Source organism: Coloeus monedula (genome assembly GCF_965178545.1).
Source record: "Coloeus monedula genome assembly, chromosome: 14".
Taxonomy (NCBI): Eukaryota; Metazoa; Chordata; class Aves; order Passeriformes; family Corvidae; genus Coloeus; species Coloeus monedula.
Window position 1 is genome coordinate 10,823,479 of NC_138794.1, and position 21,186 is coordinate 10,844,664.

At 48.8% G+C, this 21,186-nt stretch overlaps 1 protein-coding gene across 1 annotated transcript in view; it reads right to left on the reverse strand.

Moving 5' to 3' along the window:
- Nucleotides 1-21,186, reverse strand: part of IGDCC4 (immunoglobulin superfamily DCC subclass member 4) — a gene marked incomplete at both ends in the record, with an annotated part of 84,197 nt that overhangs the window by 6,124 nt on the left and 56,887 nt on the right. Inside the window, 14 exons of the mRNA XM_082290599.1 lie at nucleotides 3,057-3,291; nucleotides 4,208-4,313; nucleotides 4,801-4,938; nucleotides 5,435-5,605; nucleotides 5,811-5,938; nucleotides 6,587-6,770; nucleotides 7,059-7,166; nucleotides 11,456-11,689; nucleotides 12,279-12,452; nucleotides 13,889-14,026; nucleotides 15,019-15,183; nucleotides 15,887-16,297; nucleotides 16,827-16,982; nucleotides 19,487-19,621. Of these exons, the coding sequence (XP_082146725.1) occupies nucleotides 3,057-3,291; nucleotides 4,208-4,313; nucleotides 4,801-4,938; nucleotides 5,435-5,605; nucleotides 5,811-5,938; nucleotides 6,587-6,770; nucleotides 7,059-7,166; nucleotides 11,456-11,689; nucleotides 12,279-12,452; nucleotides 13,889-14,026; nucleotides 15,019-15,183; nucleotides 15,887-16,297; nucleotides 16,827-16,982; nucleotides 19,487-19,621 (2,483 nt within the window). The remainder of the gene's footprint in view (nucleotides 1-3,056; nucleotides 3,292-4,207; nucleotides 4,314-4,800; nucleotides 4,939-5,434; nucleotides 5,606-5,810; nucleotides 5,939-6,586; nucleotides 6,771-7,058; nucleotides 7,167-11,455; nucleotides 11,690-12,278; nucleotides 12,453-13,888; nucleotides 14,027-15,018; nucleotides 15,184-15,886; nucleotides 16,298-16,826; nucleotides 16,983-19,486; nucleotides 19,622-21,186) is intronic.

A 21,186-nucleotide genomic window follows, 5' to 3' on the forward strand; every position in this document is an offset into this window, starting at 1 on the left:
AGTAAGAGAGGAAAATCACTTGTCAGTGTATTTGGAAATCCTTGTGTGCAACCACTGGAAACTTACATAAAGGAAGGAAAATAGTCCACTGAATGGCCAAGTGTACTATTGCCTAATGGTGCTGTGGCCGTGCAGAGGGGTCCCGTGCCAACACCTTGGCTGCAGTAGCACCTTGCTGTCCTGCAGGCAGGGACAGCTGGGCCAGGAGGTTCCTCTGGGACTGTCCCACCTTCCACTTGCACCGTCCTGCACCTCCAGCACTGTGTGTAACAGCTCAAGAGGATCACAGCCCTAAGTTCAAAGGAACTGATATCTTGACCTGAAAATGATCAAGGGGACATCTTGCAACCCTTGCCTACAATTCTTTGCAGAAATCAGTTCCAATCTCAGGGTTTTCAAGATTTCCTGCCCTCAGTCTGTTCTCCAGTCCCCACACCTACAGAATGACATTCAGTCACTTCTGACTCCATATGGCATGAGGACAGTCCCTTCTTTGCATCTAACATGGAGCCTCCAATCTCAACTGGAACCTCAGGCTGCCACAAGAATAAAAGCAATAAAGAATAATCCATGGAATGATAAGTAATGAGTCAGCACAGGAACAGCCTGCAGGCACAGAGCAGCCAATGCAAGTGCCAACCAGCCGACACAAACCAGGTTTTAGGAGCGTAACCTGAGGACAGAGGGACAAGCAGGCAACTGGAGGCCACAGCTACACAAACCTGCCCTGCAGTGACAGTAGCTTCAGCCCAAGGGTCTGTCCCAGCCAACATCCCCAGCTCTGTGGCGACATGATATGCTGCTAAACAAAAGGGATCCTTGAGACATTTCTCATTCCCTCTCTTCAGTGAATAGGACTTCAAGTCACAGTATCTGACCTAGAACACCCTGGGGAGCTTCCCCTTGCCAGGCTGGACAGGAATTTCCTTCCACTATGATTTTCTCCTTCCTGTGGCTCTCTTGTATTCCTTGCCGTGGGTTTTCACGGCCCCAACTTCACACAGCATGAGAGAAGAAAAGAGAAGGCAACAAAGGCAGCTGGTCACTGCAGGGTGCAAAGCTCCCACAACACTCTGTTCCAGGCAGGGTCCCTGGGGGTTTCCAGCTTCAGTGGATTCTGGGGGAAGCTATTTGCAGCACACAGGACACCCACACCTACTCCACAGCCTCGACTAGTGGCATTTTGTGTATAAGTAAGGAGATGCACACACTCACAACTGCTCCTAACTTGATTTACATCCACACTGGGCACCAGGTATGTGTGCACCACTCTGGCCACGTACCTGAGACCTGCCCAGCCAGGTAACATCACATCACCAGCCAGACATGGAGCCTCTTGGCCACTGCAGCATAAAGGTCATATTCCTTTCACACTTGATTATACACATCAGAGTACAGAGAGGAAGTGATAGTGCTCAGGTAGCACTTCCAGCAGGAACGGGGCAGTGCAGGGAGCAGGGTCTTCTACATGGGAGTACATCTCCCTCCAGTGCCCGCTCCCAGCAACAACAGCCTGTTGCTCCCGACCACCACTCGATCTCCTCCACCTGCCAGGTCACCCTCCTGGTCGGCATGGATGACAACGCTGCTCTCCGGGTGGCTGCTTCCCAGTGACCCTTGCTTCCCAATCCACATCCATCCAAAAAAAAAAAAAAAAAATCCTCAGTGAATTTATCTCTCAATGGCCTTTCCCCATCCAATTATGGAGACCCTACAGCCAGAACTGTCTGTCTCCCCAAAGCTTTGGTCTGTGACTGTAACTCTGCTGCTGGGCACTGCCCACTCTGAAGGCCCCAAGTTTTCAGGCTGAGCCTCGAGGGGCCAGGCCTTGGCACTGTCCCCTCCAGCCCCTGCTTTGCACATATACAACTCTTGGTGTAAGCCCTTACAGGCAGGATTGCTGCTCTGGAAGAGAGATCTGGATATGCTGCCTCCAGAAAGGCCTCACAAAGAAGGGAACTTCCTCTGACCCTGATCTGTTCTCAGGGGTAAGTCCCCATCACTGAAAACATTTGTTCCTTATTTAACTGAAAGAGCTGTAGGAAATTCCTCACACTCTTTGGCTTGGATCCAGACAGGCAGCCACATTCCACCAAAATCCAGAGATGTGGCTTGGCTGCAAACAAACAGCCTCTCCTTCAGCTGAGCGCTGATCTGCCACAGCATGCAGGGATGGCCACAGGCACGGGATGGCTTCAGCTCACAAGCTACTAAAAGCAGCAGAAGACTTTGTGTTTCCAAAAGATCACATCTGCACTGCCTCTAGCAGCACGGACAGGGCTCGTGGTCAGCCAGGTACCTGAACTCACCTTCCCTCCAGTGACACACGAGCACATCATTGATGCATACGTGAAATCCCACATGCTCACAATGCATTTGTTTTACTGAACCTCCTAATTACTTTACATGCTCTCCCAGGGCTACAAAGAGAGACATAAACTGATTAACTAAATTAGGCCAATTAAAGGTTCCCTAATGGAATGAAATGTTTCAGGCAAGCTTGAAAGAGGAAACAGACAGGGAGGAATGAAAGACAATGCAGTGTCACACAAACCAAGCAGGGCAGGAAAAGACTACTTCAAAAAATAAGGTTCACAAAACCCCCACAATTTCACTTCTTGTTTATCTTCAAGAGTATTCCAGTGATCACACTATTTATGGAGACAGCTCCTTTTAGTCCAAGCAAAAGAGAATCCTGGAAGGCCATGTGTCTGCTCTAGACCTCACACTTCCTCCCACCATCCACACACCACAGCAACAGGAATACCACAGCTTTCTGCAGCACCAAGTCTGGCAGCAGCTTCTCAGATTGAGGAGTCACTGTCCCACGAGATGGAAAGGGGTGGTAGATGGCACAGGGATCCCAAATTATATCCAACAGCCAAGGCTGACCCAGTCAAGTTCTACAGAGAGAAGAAATGTGTGACTGCCTAGCACCAGCCTGCAGCCAAGACTGCTGACACTGCAGAGCCAGGACAGGATTCCCAGCAGCCACGCACCAAACAAAGGCTCTGGCCAAGGGTGGAAACCCAGTCACCACGTGCATGGGTCCTTACCTTCCTCTTCCCATGAACGATGTCCTCAGGGAGGCTCTTGTGGATGAGGCTGTGCACTTCTGTCAGCTCTGTGATGTCCCCCAGGGGCAAGGGCGCATCCTCCGGGAGCGGGGACATGAGGGACTCGAGCTCATGTGAGTCCAAGGTGGCACTGGGAGAGGCCACCCCTTGCCTGCTCCGGTGGTAGTATGTGTGGTTGCCAGCAGCCTGGGAATCCACGCCTGGTAGGGCCTCCCTGAGGGAAAACGAGCAAGAGTTGACATCTCAGCTGGTCCTTGTGGAAGCGACTAGGCACAAGCCCTGCCCTGCCACTCCTGGGGATATTCTTTATTCACATCCCACTCGAACACCTTTCACTGCAGATATATCTCTGCACCACCTTGGTTAATGCCAAAACTCAGACAAATCCCACTGTGGGATGCAAAGCTCTCCCTTTGCCAGCAAACCCCAAGGGCAGGAGACACCCTGAGTTCCAGCAGGAGCAGGTGCTTACTAACCCTGGCCCATGGGGAGCTGTGTCACTCCTGTCACCTCTGCTTTACAGGTTAGAGATGCAACAGGACAGAAAAGTTCAGTGGCCACATTAGGATGAGACTTCAGAAGCTGCTTGTTCCTAGTCCTGAAATCTGCTGTGAGCTCAAAGCTCATGTGAACAACTAAGCTGTTTTCTGCTCATGGTCTTTCCAAATGCTTGTGGCTGGATTCAGACCCCTGGGATAGCAGGGGGCTTTGGGCTGCATCCAATCCTCCTTAAACCAGCCTGTCATTCACTGGGAAGTTTTTCATCATTTTCTCAGCTGGAAGTTAACAAACCATTTCCAAACATCCTCAGAGCTGTGCAATCTCCGAAGCAAAATACTACCCACACTAACAGACACAGGTAATAAACTGGTTCTTCCATTTTCTTGGGCATTTTCTTTCTCTAAAAAAAACCCCTACTAGTCTAAGAATGCAATTTGAAGAGAAACTACTGAGAAAATAAATCAGTGAAAAAATTATACTAAATATGCTCCTTATCCATCCACAGATCCAAGTTGTGCATTAACTGTGTCCTACACTGCATGCCAAGCAGCCCAGCCGAACAGGGCATACAGCTCACAGTGTTTTTGTCTCCTTCCACAGCAGCTTCCTTTACCTGAGGTGACACCCACCTGTGCTTGCTGTTGCGGAAGCTGGCGCACATGCAGAAGAGAATGCAGAGCAGCCCCAGGCACACTCCCACGATGATCCCCGTCACAGAGTGGATATCCAGGACATCTAGGAGGGCAAGGAAGGACAGCCACATCATTTCAGCTGCTAGTGGGAAGAAGGTACAAAGTTTCTCATGTTCAGAGAAGCACCAGCTGTACTAAAACAAACAGGTTTAAAAGGTCCTTCTAACCCAACTGTTCTATGGTTCTGATTCTATACACAAAAACCAGTAAGACTCCTTGGCAGTGGCAATTTAGAGCAACTTAAAGCAAACTGGCATCTATGCATATTCATTAATGTCATGCTACAGCAAGATGCGGGTTGCACGTGCCCTTCCAGATGAATCAGGATGGGGAAGAGATGAAGTTTGGCTGTGGGATGGGTTCTCAATCTGCACATCTGAGGGCTCTGCTGTGATCCTCTGCACTGCCCTGCAGAGAATCCTATCTCGCATCCTACACAGCGACACCAGGCAATTGCTTGGCAAACAGAAATGTCACTGCTGACAAATCACAGTCTCCCCAATGCCCTGGGGTAAGGGTGGAATTCATACCAGACAGCTTCTCCCGGAGGGTGTGCACATCCTTAACGTTGGAATAGGGACCGGATCCCACCACTGTCTTTGCTCCCATCTTGAAGAAGTACCTGGTATCACTTTCCAGGCCATGCACTTCAGTGCTGAAGATGTTTCCTGACCAAAAGCAAACCAAAAGAGGTTTAAAATGTGCTGTTTCAAGAGTATTCAGATGCTGCAGCAAAGCAGCTGTGGAATTGCTGGATCCTCAGAAGTGAGGGATTTTGTGACATTTTTGTGCATTTCATACACCTCTTCAGTAATAATGAACTTTCTGCTTACAGATCCGACAATACAGATGCTGCTGGCACATGTTTCTCTAGGAGTAACTGGCTGCCAGCCTGTATCTGTGGGATATTTCCTGGATGATAATGGCTATTTCAGCCCCAGACATGTATGATTTCCTGTCTCTCAGTAGCCATGTCCCTGGACTCTCCGCTATGACCGGGCCCAGCATATGCTTCAAGAGAACTGGCAGGATGAGCTCTTGAATACTTGTCTGTGCTCAAAGTAAGGCAGAAATCAAGGCAGCAGGACTGAGCAACCAGGGCTACAGAGGCAGGGGAGGAGGCAGGAGGACTCTGGGGTGTTACGGTACCTGGAAGAGGCTCACCTTCTCGTGTCAGCAAGGTCCACATGTCATCTGGCTGCGTATTGTTGGCATTGTACAGGATGAGATACTCCACAATGATGCCATTGGGCTCCACAGGTGGGCACCAGTGCACCTGAACAGCGTAGGGGTTGAGAGGGTGCAGCCGCAGGTCAGACGGAGGAGTGGAGGGGCCTGGCAGAGACAAATAAAGACCCAGCCTGAGCAGCAGAAGAGGAGTAGAGCATTTGCCCCCAGAGGGCCTCCCAGCATGTACTCAAGGCCATCAGAACTTAGACAGAGTCTAAGATCACATCTCTCAGGGGCACATTAGGAGAGATCTGATAGAGACTCAAGGAAAGCCAGGAGAAATGAGGATTTGGTTCCCATAAACACTCACGGTCAGGCAGGGTGAAGCGTTCCACCACGCTGCCGAAGGGCCCATCAATGCCAACACCGTTGGACTGCACAGCAAACTCATACCTGGTGTAGGGCTTCAGCCCACTAATGAGAATGTCTTCATCTGAGCTGGAGAGAGAGGACACAGCATGAGGCCATGAACACCTGAGGGTTCTCCCATGTCACCTTGACACCTCACCAGGAACACTCTAAGAGATCATCCTAACTCTGAGAGTATTTGATTTTCCACCTAAAGCTCCTGCAGCCATGTGAATGCAAGAACACTCAGCTCCCAGGGACAGAGTAAAGCAGTTCCCAGTCTCCAAGATCATTTCTGATGTACTTGCAGGGAAAAGTTGAAAACAGCCTGGTTAGAGGCTAAAAATGGACATGAGTATTCAGATGTAAAATACATCCCCAAATTATTAAAACTGTTTAAACTCTAGCAATTTGTAGACCAAATTTGTGAGGACCATCTCACAGATCATGAATGCGTAATTGTACCCGGTTGTTAACAAGTGTGTAAGGTCCAACCACAGCAATAAAAGATGCAGAGACCAGTAAACAATTCCTTGGTATTCAAGTCAAGACAAGTCCCAAGAACTGCCACATCTCAGCAGTTCTGAACATTATCTGTGACCATAGCAGATATTCCAAGCATATGAAACATCCAGGATTTTGCTAAGTTCTGGAAATTCCATGCAGCTTCCTCCTGCCCCATGTTCATTCCTGCCATGAACAACACATGGCAGATGAACCCTTGGCACCCCTCTTTACCTGGTGTAGTACGTCACAAGAGAGGCGTTTTTCAGGCCCCAGGGGCTGAAGCGCACAGTGTAGTTGACTATTTTGACTGTTGTGAAGTCCGGTTTCTTCCAGCGGAGCCATATGGAGGTTGAGCTGTTGGACTCTGCATAGACTTGGACTGGAGGCAGCGGAGGCCCCTTCTGCACAGGGGGATCTACGGCGCAGCACAAAAAGAGAAGTGGAGATGTACATGACAGCAGTGCCACTCACACCAGTAGAAGAACAACCCTAATGAGAAGGGGGATATTTTGCTCCCTTCTCTCCTTCCAAATTCCTCCAATGCATTTTGCAATGACTGCCAAAGGAAGTTCCCTTATGTTATGACCTTCCCTATTTTGGTATTGTCCTTTTTGAAATTCATCTTCTGTTACCCCTCTTACCCTTCCTCTGAAGCCATGTGCCAAGCAGAAGAGACAGACAACAACTGAAGGGCACTTCTCACCTACTGCTGTCACAGGTGCCTTTTCTGTTTTGCCCTTCCAAACTGCCGCGTAGCCATCTTCATGCTTATTGAATGCCACCAGCTTCACCTCATACAGTTTCCCAGGAGCTGGAAAAATCAATCAGGGTTTACCTTGGGTTATTTTTGTCACCAACTTTCCCCAGTCAGACATGTTTTCTTTGATCCCACCAGCTTTTGTCACCATCCAAGAAAGTAGCTTGAACACAATAAATACATTTGTTACCTTATACCTAAATAAATATCACCTAATACCTAAATTACAGCAGGAAGTCCCCCTTCCACTTACACACTTCCCACACACAAACACTGTCTCACAGCTGGTGTATGTTATCCACACAGCTGCTCTTTGGTTCTCCCCTTGCTTTTGACAGAAATTATCAGCAGGAAATGGACTTGCCCCAGCCCTCAAGGGTTGACCAGTGTCCTGGCCTGCAGCACATCTACTCAGGATCTCTAGATCTTCCTCCCTTGCAAACTACTAAAGAAACCTACACATGCTGACTACTCTCTCCACTATGGAAGTGATTGCACTGCACTGCACTGTTTATTCCTGAGGACTGAGGACATTCTCTCCTCCCCCAAAATGCACCTCCTGTTCCTGAAGTCCTTTCTGATTTATTCACTGCTGTGAGGATCTTCCTTCCAGCAATTCCTCAAACGCCCTATTAAGCCACTGGCAGCCTTTATTGTATGGTGTCTATTTTGCCTCCACAGTAGAGCTTCCCAATTTGCAATTAGAAAAGCAACAGTGCACAGAAAACCCACACCAGAAACTTGAGGGTCCTCATTGCACACTCTTCCCATCAGAGAGCCTTGCACTGTGGGGAATCTCAAACTGAGCTGCAGGACAGGGCGCTCTGTCTCCAAGCCGTGCTGCCCTGGTCCAAAATCCACTTCCCTCTTTTCCTCCAGCCTTTCATCAGCTGAAATGCTTCTCTGCGGTAGCATCTGAGGGGTTTTTTTATGGAGATGTTTAATCAAAGAAACATCCTGGGAGATATAAAGTTCTCAAAGAAGACACTGCCTAAGCCAGTCCCTTCAGGAGCTCAGCCAGAGCAGTCCACACTGCCTTTTGTTGCCTTGGCTGCAGCACATTGATGAAGTTTGTTAATTTGGGACATGCCTCTTCATTCCCTGCCCTCACAGATCACTGCTCTCTTTGCCAGACAACATAAGCAGAATGAAACCTTTCTTATTGATGCCAATTTTATTATTACTGCCCTGATTACACTCCCAGAGGCTGATGGTACCAATTACCAAAGGCTTTCTCTGCTCCACAACAAATGCTCAGGGTCAGAATAAAAAACAGTTCAGGCACATTTTTCTCCCCCAAAGAATCCCAAAAGCAAACAGAGTTTTGTCTGCCTCCAAGACAGCCTGATCTGCATTTCCACACTCTCCTGCCACAGAAGAATGTTTTGAACCCACACAAGGGGGATAAGACCTAGGGTCACTCAACCTCCAAAGGGCCGGGACCACAGGTTCAGGAGAACAAAGAACCCCCAGCCCATCTCTTGCCAGGACCACACTCTCCTTCTGCCTGAGCTTTGGGCTGGGCTTCACTGGGACACGAGCACATCATGGACAGTGCGATCCAAAACAATGAGGAAAAGCTCACAGATGCAATGCAGCTGTGGGCAGCTCCTGTTGGAGAACAGAGTGAAGAAAAGGTCAAGTCCTCCATCTCCATCCCTGGGCAGGACCAATACAGCAGCTGCTTACACCTGATGCCAGGGGAGCTTGACTACAAGATCAAGCACCTCACATCCTGAAAATAGGGGTATTTTGGATTTCTCAGTCAGACGATTGGCTTCAACTTTTATACACAGGCCCAGATGTTCAAGCTCATAGAACAGGCAGACATAAAACTCTATCAAGCTGTCAAGAAGCTGGTAGGCAGCATGAAAACAGATGTCTTTCACTGCATTCCATCATACATTAAATATAAGCAGAATAATCTAGAACAGATCATTTCAAATCACTAATCTGGATGGCGTCATAATATATCCAATATGCTAAATACATTGCTTCACTCAGCGTTTCAAGGTGCCCATATTGGCCAGGTGCCATAAGCCATACTTTCCTTTAAGTGGGAAAACACCCTGATTTCAAGAGCATTACTTCCAGAGGAATGCAATCTTCCTTCATGGGAATGTGGAAGACAGGATCAGATCCCTGCCATTTATTTTTCACATAAATTATGGCCCTGGTAGAGACTAAGTGCTAGAACATTGATGGAAGTCACTAAGAATTTTTCAGGGAAAAGTCCTCCTGGCGATTCAGGATAGCTTCCTTCTGATTTTGTAGACTCATGAAATTGCTGGATTTCCTATGTCCCCTTACCCAGCTGCCTACCTCTCTCACAGGACTGCAGCACACACCTCTCAGGTAAGACACAAGGTACCATTAGTGAAGCCATTCTAAGGAGACACAGTTTGCTCCAGAGATTAGCATGAGATGGAAGAAGTCTTCTGTTTCAAACCAAGATAAGGGGCAGAACGTTGGCTTCAGTGACACTATGGAGCTGTGGAGCCAAGGGACATGTAGTGACCACTCTGGACCTTGTCTGTATTGATACGGAATGCACCACATCTGAGCTCAGCCTGTTATTCCCAGTGCCCAAACTGGGATTTCCTGACACCACTTCAAACACCAGAACAGGCTTCCTAGAGAGGTGGTCGATACCCCAAGCCTGTCAGTGTTTAAAAGACATTTGGACAGAATTTGCTTTAATTTTTGGTCAGCACTGAGGTACCCAGGCAGTTGGACTCAATGATCATTGTAGGTAATCCCAAGAGACAGTGTTGGGTATTTGTCTTTACAGATGGATCTTAGGAGAGGTTCCCAGTGCTGTGCTTTCCAGGCAGATATCCATGAGCTGGAAAATCCCCCCAGCTAATTCCCCATCAGCCCAGATCACATTAGGGCTGCCAGTCCTTCCTGAGACCACTACCTGCTCTACCTACAAGCTGCAGTCCTAAGTACCTGCACAGGGCAGTTCTGTGCCATAAAACTAAACCCTTCTAAATCCCAACCACTCCTCCTTGTTTCATGTGCACACACCCTGCCTTCCTCAGATTCCTAACCCCTTCCTTTACTGTATGCGTGCAGGAGCACATCATTCAACAGCATGAGAGGAGCAGAGGGAACATCCTGGGCTGGGAGAAACCCGAGACTGCGCTCCTGACACAGCGATAGCCGATACACAGCTGCCAAATCATACGGAAACCATTAGGGCTTGACGGATGCCCAAATTCAAGGAAGTAATTACCGGAGAACAAGCAGCCTTCTCAGCATCATCATGCCAGAGCATTTGGAACCAATTCAGCCCACTCCGAGCCCCTTCACCGACTGACTTGCCAGTGGTTGGAGCAGCAAGTGATGATGTTTACATGTGGTTTCCTCTGCGCAATAATTACAGACCCAAATTCTTCAGAGAAACTCATCACTGTTAACACTCTCAGTGGCAAGATGGCTGAGACAGAGCCGGGAAACCACTTAGAGATGGCACAAACAGTCCTTCCAGGTGCTGCAGACTGACCTTTACACTGTGCATAATATATATGCTACAAGTGTGAGATAAACCAGCATGACACACATGCGCTCTACAGTTTCCACTCACTGGGCAGTAACAGGGATGAAGCATAAAGTGGGGGACGGAAGAACTCTAGGAAGCAGAAATCCTCTTTCAAGGATGCATCTGCCATGACTCTCTTCTCTCTCCATCCTGTATCAATGGGCAAATCAATTAATTAATACAATCAGATGTTAGGAACATAATCCCTTGTGGGAAATGCCAAGCGCAGTGAGCCAGGCAGGCAGGTCTCACTGCTGTTCAGATGTTCTCCAGTCATGGACACTCACTCTTCCATCCCTTTTCCCTTAGTGGGAGGTAGAGGAGAATAATGGGCTAAAATTAGTATGCTGGGAATTATCCCGTCTCTGTGCTTTAATACAGAGAGATTTCAAACACCACGCAATTATGGAGCTCCTTAGAAACAGACCGGGAAGGAGAGACCATTGTACTGACTGGAGATTTCAATCTCGGCACTCTTTATAGTGACACAATAAAAAAACTAATTAATTAAGAACCACTTGTTAGCATATACTAAGTATATTGGTAACCCTTGGTTAAAATCCCTGCTTAATTGGCATCAGAAATTTCTGTGCTTTTGATACTGCTCAACACAAGCCTCAAGAGCCCCACTCCAGAAAGGATTTTGGATGCTCTTAAAAAACCTCAGATGGTCCTGGCCCTATGTATCTCCAGTCAAGCAAACAACTGAGCCTCTTGGGAGCATCCTGGGATGCTACTAAGTGCAAGAGACAGGCCCTGGGTTTCCACACCAAATGCTAGGAAGATGCAGCCAGCTAACCTAGTCGAGTCAGCTCATACTGCTTCACTTTCTTCTTTAGTTTTATGGGTCCTACATCCCAGCTCTCATCTTCAGCACCATCCAAAGGGCTCTCATCACTGGACTCCTCTGGGCCCACCTCTCTGTAGTAGAGCTTGTATCCAGATATCTGGGCATGGTTGGCTGGAGGCTGCCACGTTATCAAGAGAGACTCCATCTTCGCTCGGACTTTTAATTCTGTTGGGGCAAATGGGACTGAAAGAAAAAGACAAGAGAAAAACATTCAGCCACATGACTCCATTTCCCTGGTCTACTGAATCCTCCCTGTCCTCAGTAGTGGGGGAAGAGTGTGAGGAAAAGGCTGCCCTGAGTGGGATGTCTCCACTCCCCGACAGTGGAGAGTGGGACAGTCACACTCTACCACTGACTTTCCCAGCTGGGTGATACAGGAAACAACAATGTCACAAAGCCACTATGGGGGTTTCCCAATGTATTCTGAGGTATCACCATCTTTAACCACTACTGGAGTCTGGCATGGGCTCGTTTCTGTTTGGCAGAATTGTCTATTCACTCCCAAATGTCATAATATTGGGATCTGGAGTTCTGTTTGTTTGCTTGCTTTTTTTTTTTAAGAACTTTCACAGCTGCACATGGAGGGTGCAAAGCCCCACTGCCCAGGCAAGCAGTGAGATGTACAGGGGCTGCTGAGCAGCAAGGTAAAGGTGAGCACTTTGGTCTCACAAAAACCAATGGTTGTAATACCCAAAGGAAAGCAAGTATCTCTGAAAATGCCTTAAGTTCCCCACACCCTGCCCCAAATCCCAGGCATTCCCCAGCCTCCTACCATGTGTCTGGTTGTCTCTGTCAGGAGTCCGATGCTGGGTCCACTCGGAAGGGGCCCCATATCCCACACTGGTGCTGGCTGCAATCCGAACTTTGTACACTTTGTTGGGATGGAGCGAGTAGAGGGTGATCTGGGTCTCATTTCCACCCACTTCAATGGAGGTGACCTGATCTGCTGGAACCAAGGGGACACCACTGAAAACAGGGATTTCCCAGCCAAAGGGAAGTACAGCTGAGCAACCACAAGCCTTGTTACCCCCTTGTGGTCTGCACAGCCTGGGCTGGCTTGGCTTTGCCCAGAGCAGTCTTATGCCACCAGGAAAAACAGAACTAAAGGCTGGGCAGAGCTGATACTCTGACTGACAATTCCCTTCATCACGTTCCAAACTGCAGGTTGCCTTAACACCACAGAGCCTGCCCAGAGGGAGCTGTCAGAAACCTTGCTCTGATGACGTGATGGTGGGACATGAACACAGCTAATGGGAGCTGATGGGATGTTCCAATGCTTCTCACTGCTGTACTTAAACCCTCACCTTAATGTGAGCCAGAACTGTCCAGCAGCCCTTTCTGCAAAATTCACACCCTCATCCACACCAGACAGAGGTTTTACTGCTCCCTCTTCAGCCCACCCAAGTTCATAAGGGAGGTAACAGGAAATCTAAACTGAGAGTAGCCTGGGATTTTCAGTGTATCAACTAACTGGTTTTGCTGAAGATTCATGCAGTCTGTTTAGAGTATGCGGAGGTCTTGATTTCAGATTCCATTGGCGTTAACTCAGTCAGGAGCGCTGTCCATGCTATGTAACAGCGTACTGCTGAGTGTGATCCCTGGATTGCAAGTGTTTCCAAGGTTTTACGATGCCACTGAGCCATGTGCAGGCTCAAGGCAAAAGAACCAGAGCCAGGAGTCACAGCACAGACTACTAATCCAGCTCAAATACATGGGAACATGTCCAGCACCTCATCACACTCGCATCCCCCTCTCAGGAAGAAATCATGACCCTGGGAAGTGAGAAGCTGCAGAGCTTTGACAGTTTTAAGAGCAAATACCCAGAAGGATTTGCAAAGCAAGCACACGTGGAATTGGAACAGTCACATCCAGCAGAGGTAAATGTTACCATCCGGGCTGAACCCTGCTTAGCGTGTCTGACAAAGTAAATAAAATTGGATAAAACTCGGCAATAGAGTAACACAACCTGGCCAGGATATTTGTTTTTTTTTCCACAAGGACCACTTTGATTAGACTCCATTTTAAGGAAATTGAAAGCATTTACCCCTCTTCCCCAAGCAGCATAAAGCTCTTCCCCCAAAACACACACAGTGCAGATGGCAGTGAAGGGCTGCTCATGCAGACATTCCTGGGACAGCGCAAACATGGGTCAGGCCATTCTCCTGGGGACACAGCTCCTCCACAATCACAGGAAAAGACACCTCGAGGTGGTGTGAGTAGCGTTGCCATGACCACCAGACAGAGTCAGGCTATGAAAGAGTTCTCCTCCCTTGGGTAGAAGGGGTGCCTCTATTTTCAGCCTTGCACCACCTCCCCTCCACATCACAGGTTGTTAACACCACTGGAGAAGAGGACACAACTCCCCAGTAGTGTTTCCCTCACCTTCCTTGAGGGTGCAGTAGTCAATCTTGTACTTGGTTATCTTGCCATTACTCAGCTCGGGAGGAGGAGGCAGCCACATCACACGGATGTCACCAGGAGTCATGCTCGACAGGGACAGCTGAGGGGCTGCACTGGGAACTGGATAAAGAACCAAGAGAAGTCAGCAAAGACCAGAGCAAGACCTCAACACATCTCTGGCAGCTCTCTGAGCTGGTTGGAGGCCACTACCTTGGCTCTGCCACAGCCACTGGTGACTTGGTGTCCCGGGGGAACCAACACCCCACAGCCCATCAGGGGTATCTGGGGAGGGGAGATGATGAACTGTTCCACTTTCAGGCTGACCAGAGCCTGCTGGCCCCAGCCACACTGCTCCAAGGAACCCATGTCTAGGGCAAACTGGGCAGGGGGGCACACATCAGCTCTCAGCCTGTGCTGTACTGCAGGGCACAAAGGAGACATGAAAGCAAATGGCTCACAGATCCGAACTGCAGCCTGGGAATCCTCATTCCCTTGAGAACCACAGCTCTGGGCTGCAGGCAGCTTTCATGCTTTCAACTCAGTCTTTCAGGCTTCAGACACACACATGGGACCACGCAGGTCACTACGTCAGGAGCATTAAAAGCACATAAAGCACATGAGGTCTGCCAAAACCATCTCTGCTTGCCTCTGTCCTGCAGCCTGCCGAAAGCTGTGCATGGCCTCCCGTTGGGCAGCTGTGCTTCTGGCACTCCGCCTTTATGCTCACAACACGCTATGTGATAAATGGTAATATTGACACAAACTACTGGCTCTTAAGGGATCTGACCTTAAGACTGCTTCCACCCTTAAAAACTTCAATAGATGTGTCTTCTGAGTTAAAATCCAGTCTGGCCCAGAGTCAAGCCTGGAGCAATATCACGTGGGTTACGTGAAAGCCCTTAGGAGCTGACTGCAACTCCCGAAGGATTTTCATGGGCCCCACCATCAGCCAGGTTATTTACATAACCTTTATCACCCAAGCTGATGATGAGACCAAGGTGCAGATTTAGGTTTCTAGGAGCTGCTGCTACTCTCCATAGCACATTCAGTGCTCACCATGAACCAGGCCAGGAACATTTTCCAGGCACCAGTACCCATCTAATTCAACGCACCGTCCTCCAGGGTCTGGACAACGATGGAAGAGGATGTCCGGCTGGCTCCAAGATGGGAATATGCAACCACGTAGAAGACATAGTTGGTGTTGGGTTCCAGGTCCTTGACTTGCAGCTCAGTGGTGTCGTTATTGACAGCAAACTGGTATTCCACATTATCTGTTCCTAGAGCCAAGGAAACACTGATCAGCAGGTCAAGTGAACTGCCAAGACACTCCTCAAAAAGTCACTTACTTCACAAGGTCCACAGACTAAATCCACTTTAAAAATCACTATGTCTTCTCCAATTTCCCCAGCATCTGCACAGCCTCATCTCTTACATGATTTCTTTGGGCAGAAACTCCAATGCCTCAATGTTAATGTCTCCATTTTGACTCAAACTCCTTAATCCATGCTGAAGCAGCTGCAGTTACCAGCTTAATTTTCAGAGGAGTTCTGGCAACAGTTCAGCAGGAGCATTGGCTTGCTGGCTGTTTGGGAAGACAGACCCCAAGAGAGCCAAGTGCCTCACTGCATATTCTGGGTGTGGATAATTTAGCAATTCCCCCTGTACACAATGCAGCTGGTCAATACCACTGTTAGTAATCCCACTCTATGCATACAAAATCAATATGTATAAAATCAGCAGTGGCTGGTCCCATAGAATCCAGACAACTCAGCTATGTGGACACACTACTGCCAATCAACAAGTTAGAATATATTGGCTAATCCACAGGCACTGTCACCGGCGGATGCTGACTCCACAAGAAAATTCCTTTACCTGCAATGAAAAGGCAATTGCCTCACACTTGTCACTAGCTGGAAAAGAAGGTCAACCTGTGCCTTGTACCTTTGACACAGCTGTGCTGCTCAGGAAGGTGACACCTACCCACAGCCCGCTGGTAGTGCAAGGAGAAGCCAATGATCTGCTCGCTGTTGTACTCCGGCCGCTCCCAGGACACGAGAACGGTGGTGCTGGAGAGGGACACAGCTGACACCTTCTTGGGAGCACTGGGCAAACCCTCCCGCACGATCACCGAGAGTTTGGCAGTGGCACAGGCCATGCCCAGGCTGTTCTCAGCCATGCACTGGTAGTAGCCAGCATCCTCCAGGCCAATCTGGTTGATGACAAGGCTGCCGCTGCTCTGCACCTTCACGCGCCCGTTGGAGAGGATGGGCTCCCCATTCTTCAGCCAGTGGATGGTGGGGGCTGGCTCTCCCTCTGCCTTGCACACAAACCTGGCCGTGCTGGCTCGGGTGCGGGAGATGGTTTCAGGAGCTTGGGAGATGCTGGGAGTAGCTGGGAGGAGAGAGGACAAATTAATGCGGGAAGGAGGAGGAAAAGATAGCAAAGCAAATCCCTTCTCCTCCCCACTTGGTGCTATGTTTTATTCAGTAGCAGCTTTGCTTACAAGATAGGATTTGCCAGGCAGACTCTAGAGGCTTAATTTAGACTCTGTCCAAAAGGAAAAATAAATTCTGTATCAATCATGTGCTGCATTCCCTGATCCTAGGCTGTTCTCCCTGCTGGATTCCACAATACTGAAAGTTAATTGCTGATAGAGATTTCCAAGGGGGAACCCTGGAGAACAAGAATAAGGCATAAAATGGTTCAGTAAATACCAGGAACTAAACTCCAACTTCCAAGAGGCGACACTCCCACTGAGAGCTATCCCAACCCGGCCCTCTTGGCTCTAACCTGGCTCCCATCTTAACCAGCACAGGCCACAAAGGCCACAACCCTTGGGGATCTGCCGGATGTTGGACCATCCAATCCACAGCAACCTAGTCAGCATTTCTACCTGAGAATTTGCCTGTTCTCTACTCACCGAGGACACGGAGCTCAGCTGCGGCAGTAACAAACTGCCTGGTTTGGGGTTTGTTGGCTCGGCAGACGTACACCCCGGAGTGATGGGGCTGGCTGGAAGGAATGAGGAGATTTGTCCGGCCCAGCACAATCACATCTGTGGAAATGGACTTTCCATCTGCAGGAAGAAACATGCACCAGTGTGGGAGGGAGCCCCAGGCTGCCCTTTATGAGGCCCTGTAAACAACACCAGACTCACAGCTGGGGAGTGGAGAGAACCCCAAATACCAGCCCAGAGGAGGATTCCTGCAGGGACAATCCTCAGTGCTTGACAGCCAGCTCAAGCCAACATTGGCTCAAGGCTTAGTTTAGCCTGTAATCCAAAAAGTTCTGGTTTGGATCAGAACAGTCTCTGATGCCTAGGGTGTGCCTGCAATGAGAGCCCTAGGAATAGCACATTCACAGGAAAGCTGTGCTAACACACGGTTTGGAAAAGCTGCTGGATCAGCCTGCTGACCCCAATCACAAACACACAGACCTCCACCCCTCACTCATTCATGCAATGTCAGCAAGACAGCTGAATCACTGACAACTCAGGGGTTCCTCCTCCTCTGTGTCCTGGATGTGAACCCAGATTTACTGAGCTTCCTGATTCACTCCTTGTTCACAGCTTGGTTGTGAAGTGTCAGAAAGACACCTGGCTCTCCCCGGGACTCTGGTGTTTATGTCAGAGACATGGGCCATGAGCTGCCTTCTCCCTATTCTCCAGGCTGAGTGCTCAGCACTGCTGAGTAGGGAAGGAGGAGAGGGCAGCTCCATATTACTGGCCAGAAGCCAAGATGTCCTTCTAACAACTTCAAGTAGCCCTGGGCTCCTCAGGATCACAGACAGAGCAGAGGCTGGTGCTGGGCACTGCATATTCTCAGCATCACTCTGAGGTGAGAAACTCGGGGGTATGGCGCTGGTACCTCTGAATGAGTGTGGGAGACAGAGTCAAGAGCTGGGGACAAGCTGAGGAAAGCCTTGGAACGGAGGTCTGGCACAAATTTGAAGACGGGGAGAACCAGCTAATTTGTGCAGTACCTGTGCACCACCAGACCTTGTCCCTCTCCACCTGCAGAAGCACCACTTCAGCACTGCCTGCCTTAACCTCTCCAGCTTCAGCTGAGCCTGGATCTCACACAGGACAAAATCCCCACCTCCACTGCAAGCAGCTGCGCTGTCTTAGCGCTACCAGCAGGGAATGTGGCTCAGAGCAGATCCTCTGCCCCCTCCCTGCATTTTGGGGGTCTTCAGATGGTCTCACTGTTCAGTGGCTGCACACTCAGAGCAGACAATTTGCACACCCCGTTTGCACTGGAGCAGTTGGTTGGAAAACTGACTCCAGATGGTAGCAATTAGCTGACACCACCAAGGCTGGCAAGAGCCAAACTGGCAACCTGGACGTACATCCTTGGTGTTCCCCACACGACTGATGGTCCAGTAACCCAGCCTGCTCCTTAATGAAGGCTTGGAAAGAAACTTGTGTAACTCAGAATGACTTGCACTGTTAGTCCATCCTTTTAAATTGAGGAGTCCGTACAAGGAAGGAGATTGGGACCAAGCAAACGCTTCAAAATAAAGCATGGAAAGAACTAGTTCACCAGTCCTTCCCCCCTCCACCCTTGTCTTCCTTCCTTACAAAAAACTTTCATAATGATAATTAGCTCTAATAATATCTATTTTACCATGGGCATCAGCAGCTTACAGTAAAGCAGTAAGTGATCTAGCACGGGAATGCTGAGCATTTGTAATTGTGAAGTGCATGGAATAAACTAGAAACATTTCTGCCATAACATTTAATCCTTGCTCATTTGATTTCCAAAGTGTTATCCTCCAAGGTTTTTTTGCTCCTTTTTTGTGGGGAAGAGGAAGTACTTTTATATGCTAAAATCACCACCTGTGGACAAATCTGGGCTGAAAACCGTCCACAATAAATGGTTACAGGGGAGAGAAGTCTTAAATTGTGACCCGGATTTATGAAAATGGCTGAGAGCCTTTTCTGGGGGAGAATCAACCTCTGAGCCGAGAATGTCTTCAGTCAGTGCCTCTGAAACACACCTGATGGATGTGACTCTCAGTGAAGTGACAGAGGCATCCAACTCGTGACTTTGGCTATCAGCCCTGGGTAACATCTGACAGCCTGGCTCATTCATACACCTCTGACAAGACCTAAGCAGCTCCTTGATCCTTCCATTGAACAAAAACCTCCCAGTAACAGGATTAACAGATCTTATCAAGTTTTATAATCCTGCAAGATAATACAAGCTATTTCTCCAGTGCAATGGCAGATTCCACAGAATCCCCAGTAACCTTGGAGTGCGGGGAGGAGTGGCACCTGACCCCATCTCATTACCTTTACTGCTCCAGTTCACACAAGAAAGACTAATTTAGATCAAAAGGCATCCAGGCACAGGTCAAACAACTATAAATTGAAATGCGTGCTTTGTAACCTTCAAGATTTAATTAATAATTCCACTTCAGCAAGGACATCCCACACTGTGACACCACCTGTGTCATTAGGTATTGATGTTACAAGCACCCTTCCTGTCCCAGATTTCTCCACTTCTAATAGATTTTTAGAATGTAGTATCCACAGGTTCCTATGGACAACGAAAATTTAGTCCTGCCCCTCATACTCACCTTGTCGTATCCAGGAGACAAACGGGGTGGGATCAGCAGCTGCCATACACTCCATCACCACGCTCTCCCCGGCCACCACCGTGGTGTTCTCTGGAGCGGCGACAATGGTGACATCTCCTCCTGCTGGCTGGGAACCTAATGTCAAAAATGAAAAGAGAAGTCTGTCCTTCCAAGTTCCTGGAAAAAAAGAGCATGTAGAGCCCTGGCTCCCCAGCTGTGCTTCCCTGGGCAGTCTCATGTGTGGAAACGGCTTATGCCTGGTTGGGGGAGAAAAACAGGTCTTGCTTTTACACAACTACAATATTTTTACTGAGGAAATGAACAATTTGCCCTGCAGATTTACTCTAATCATGCTGGCCCTAGTAAAAATTAATGTCAGGATTTTCGCATGGAAAATAAACAGAGTTTCAACCCAGCACCTTCATGAACTGTTGCTATGTGGATGTTCGTTCATTAGATGAAACAAGACACTGCTGTCCTCAGAGGAACACCAAAACTCACCCTTCGCCAAGGCATTGGAGCAGCTCAGAAAAAATCCAGTCACTTGGCTAAAGAAATTCTAACAGCCAGATGCTGGACTGTAAACTGCAACACAGAGAGGTCATGGCTGTGTCCTGACCTTCACCTGAAGGCACAAAGACTGATCAGTCATAGCACATCTGGAGGAGACAATGGTGTGTAGCTTGGACGTGCACAGACCAAGAGCCAACACTTAAATCAAGCAAGGTTTACAGGAAGGTCTCCAGGCTGCATTGCACAATGCCTTGAGAATGGGATGGGGATATTCTGTTTGAAATGATCCTTCTGCCTGTGTCTGCCCACTGCTGAGCAGAGGTTAAGGGAAGGTTAAGGAAATGCCTTTGCAGCAGCCAAATTTCTGTTGTCAGATGAAAACAAGTGGAGCACTTGAGCAGACCAAACTGTTCATGACCCTCACCAGTTCCTCCAGCTCTCTCAAATACCTCTAACTCTGGGGGACACTTTTGTTGTTGTTCTCATGAAGGGAGAAGTAACTGTAGAGGAGTCACGTAGTACCAGTAACACTTAGGCCTGCAATGAAAGTTATTGGCAGCAGGTCTCAAACAAATAAAAGCAGGACCTTTCTGAACTCAGTGTATCAAGATGCTGCAGAGTTCAAAACCCAAGAGATTCAGACAAGCTCATAAAGGACACATTTACCAGGACTATTAAATATGATATCATTACTGTTGCCAGCCCAAAATGTTCCTGACTGGGACCCTGACTGTCAGATGCTCAGGGAGATGTCCAAGGAAAGCACCATGTCCTCCCTGCCCAGTTTTTTAACATGCTGTCCTCTAGCACCTGCTCTGGTCAATTCTGGAGACCCTCAAGGGCCATTCATGTGGCATCCAAACAACTCACTCATATCTGAATTCCTTGGGGGTATAAACCAGAGGAGCTTCAGCCTCACAGGCAGAGCTGCCTGCATGGCAGCAGGCCACATAGGGCTGCACTGAATGTGCTGTGCTCAGCCCAGCCCCAGGCTCAGTGCCAGTCAATCTAAGCAGGGCAGTCTTGCCAAAGAGTTGGTTCCACACTGAAATGTTCTTGCAGTCCATACGTGCGTGAAAGGGATTTCCATCTCTAGTATTACATGAGCACAGTCAAAAGGAGGCACCAAGGGAAACCGGGAGCGAGCAGGAGCCAGTGCTTGTCCAGCAGATGGAAGCAGAGACCGA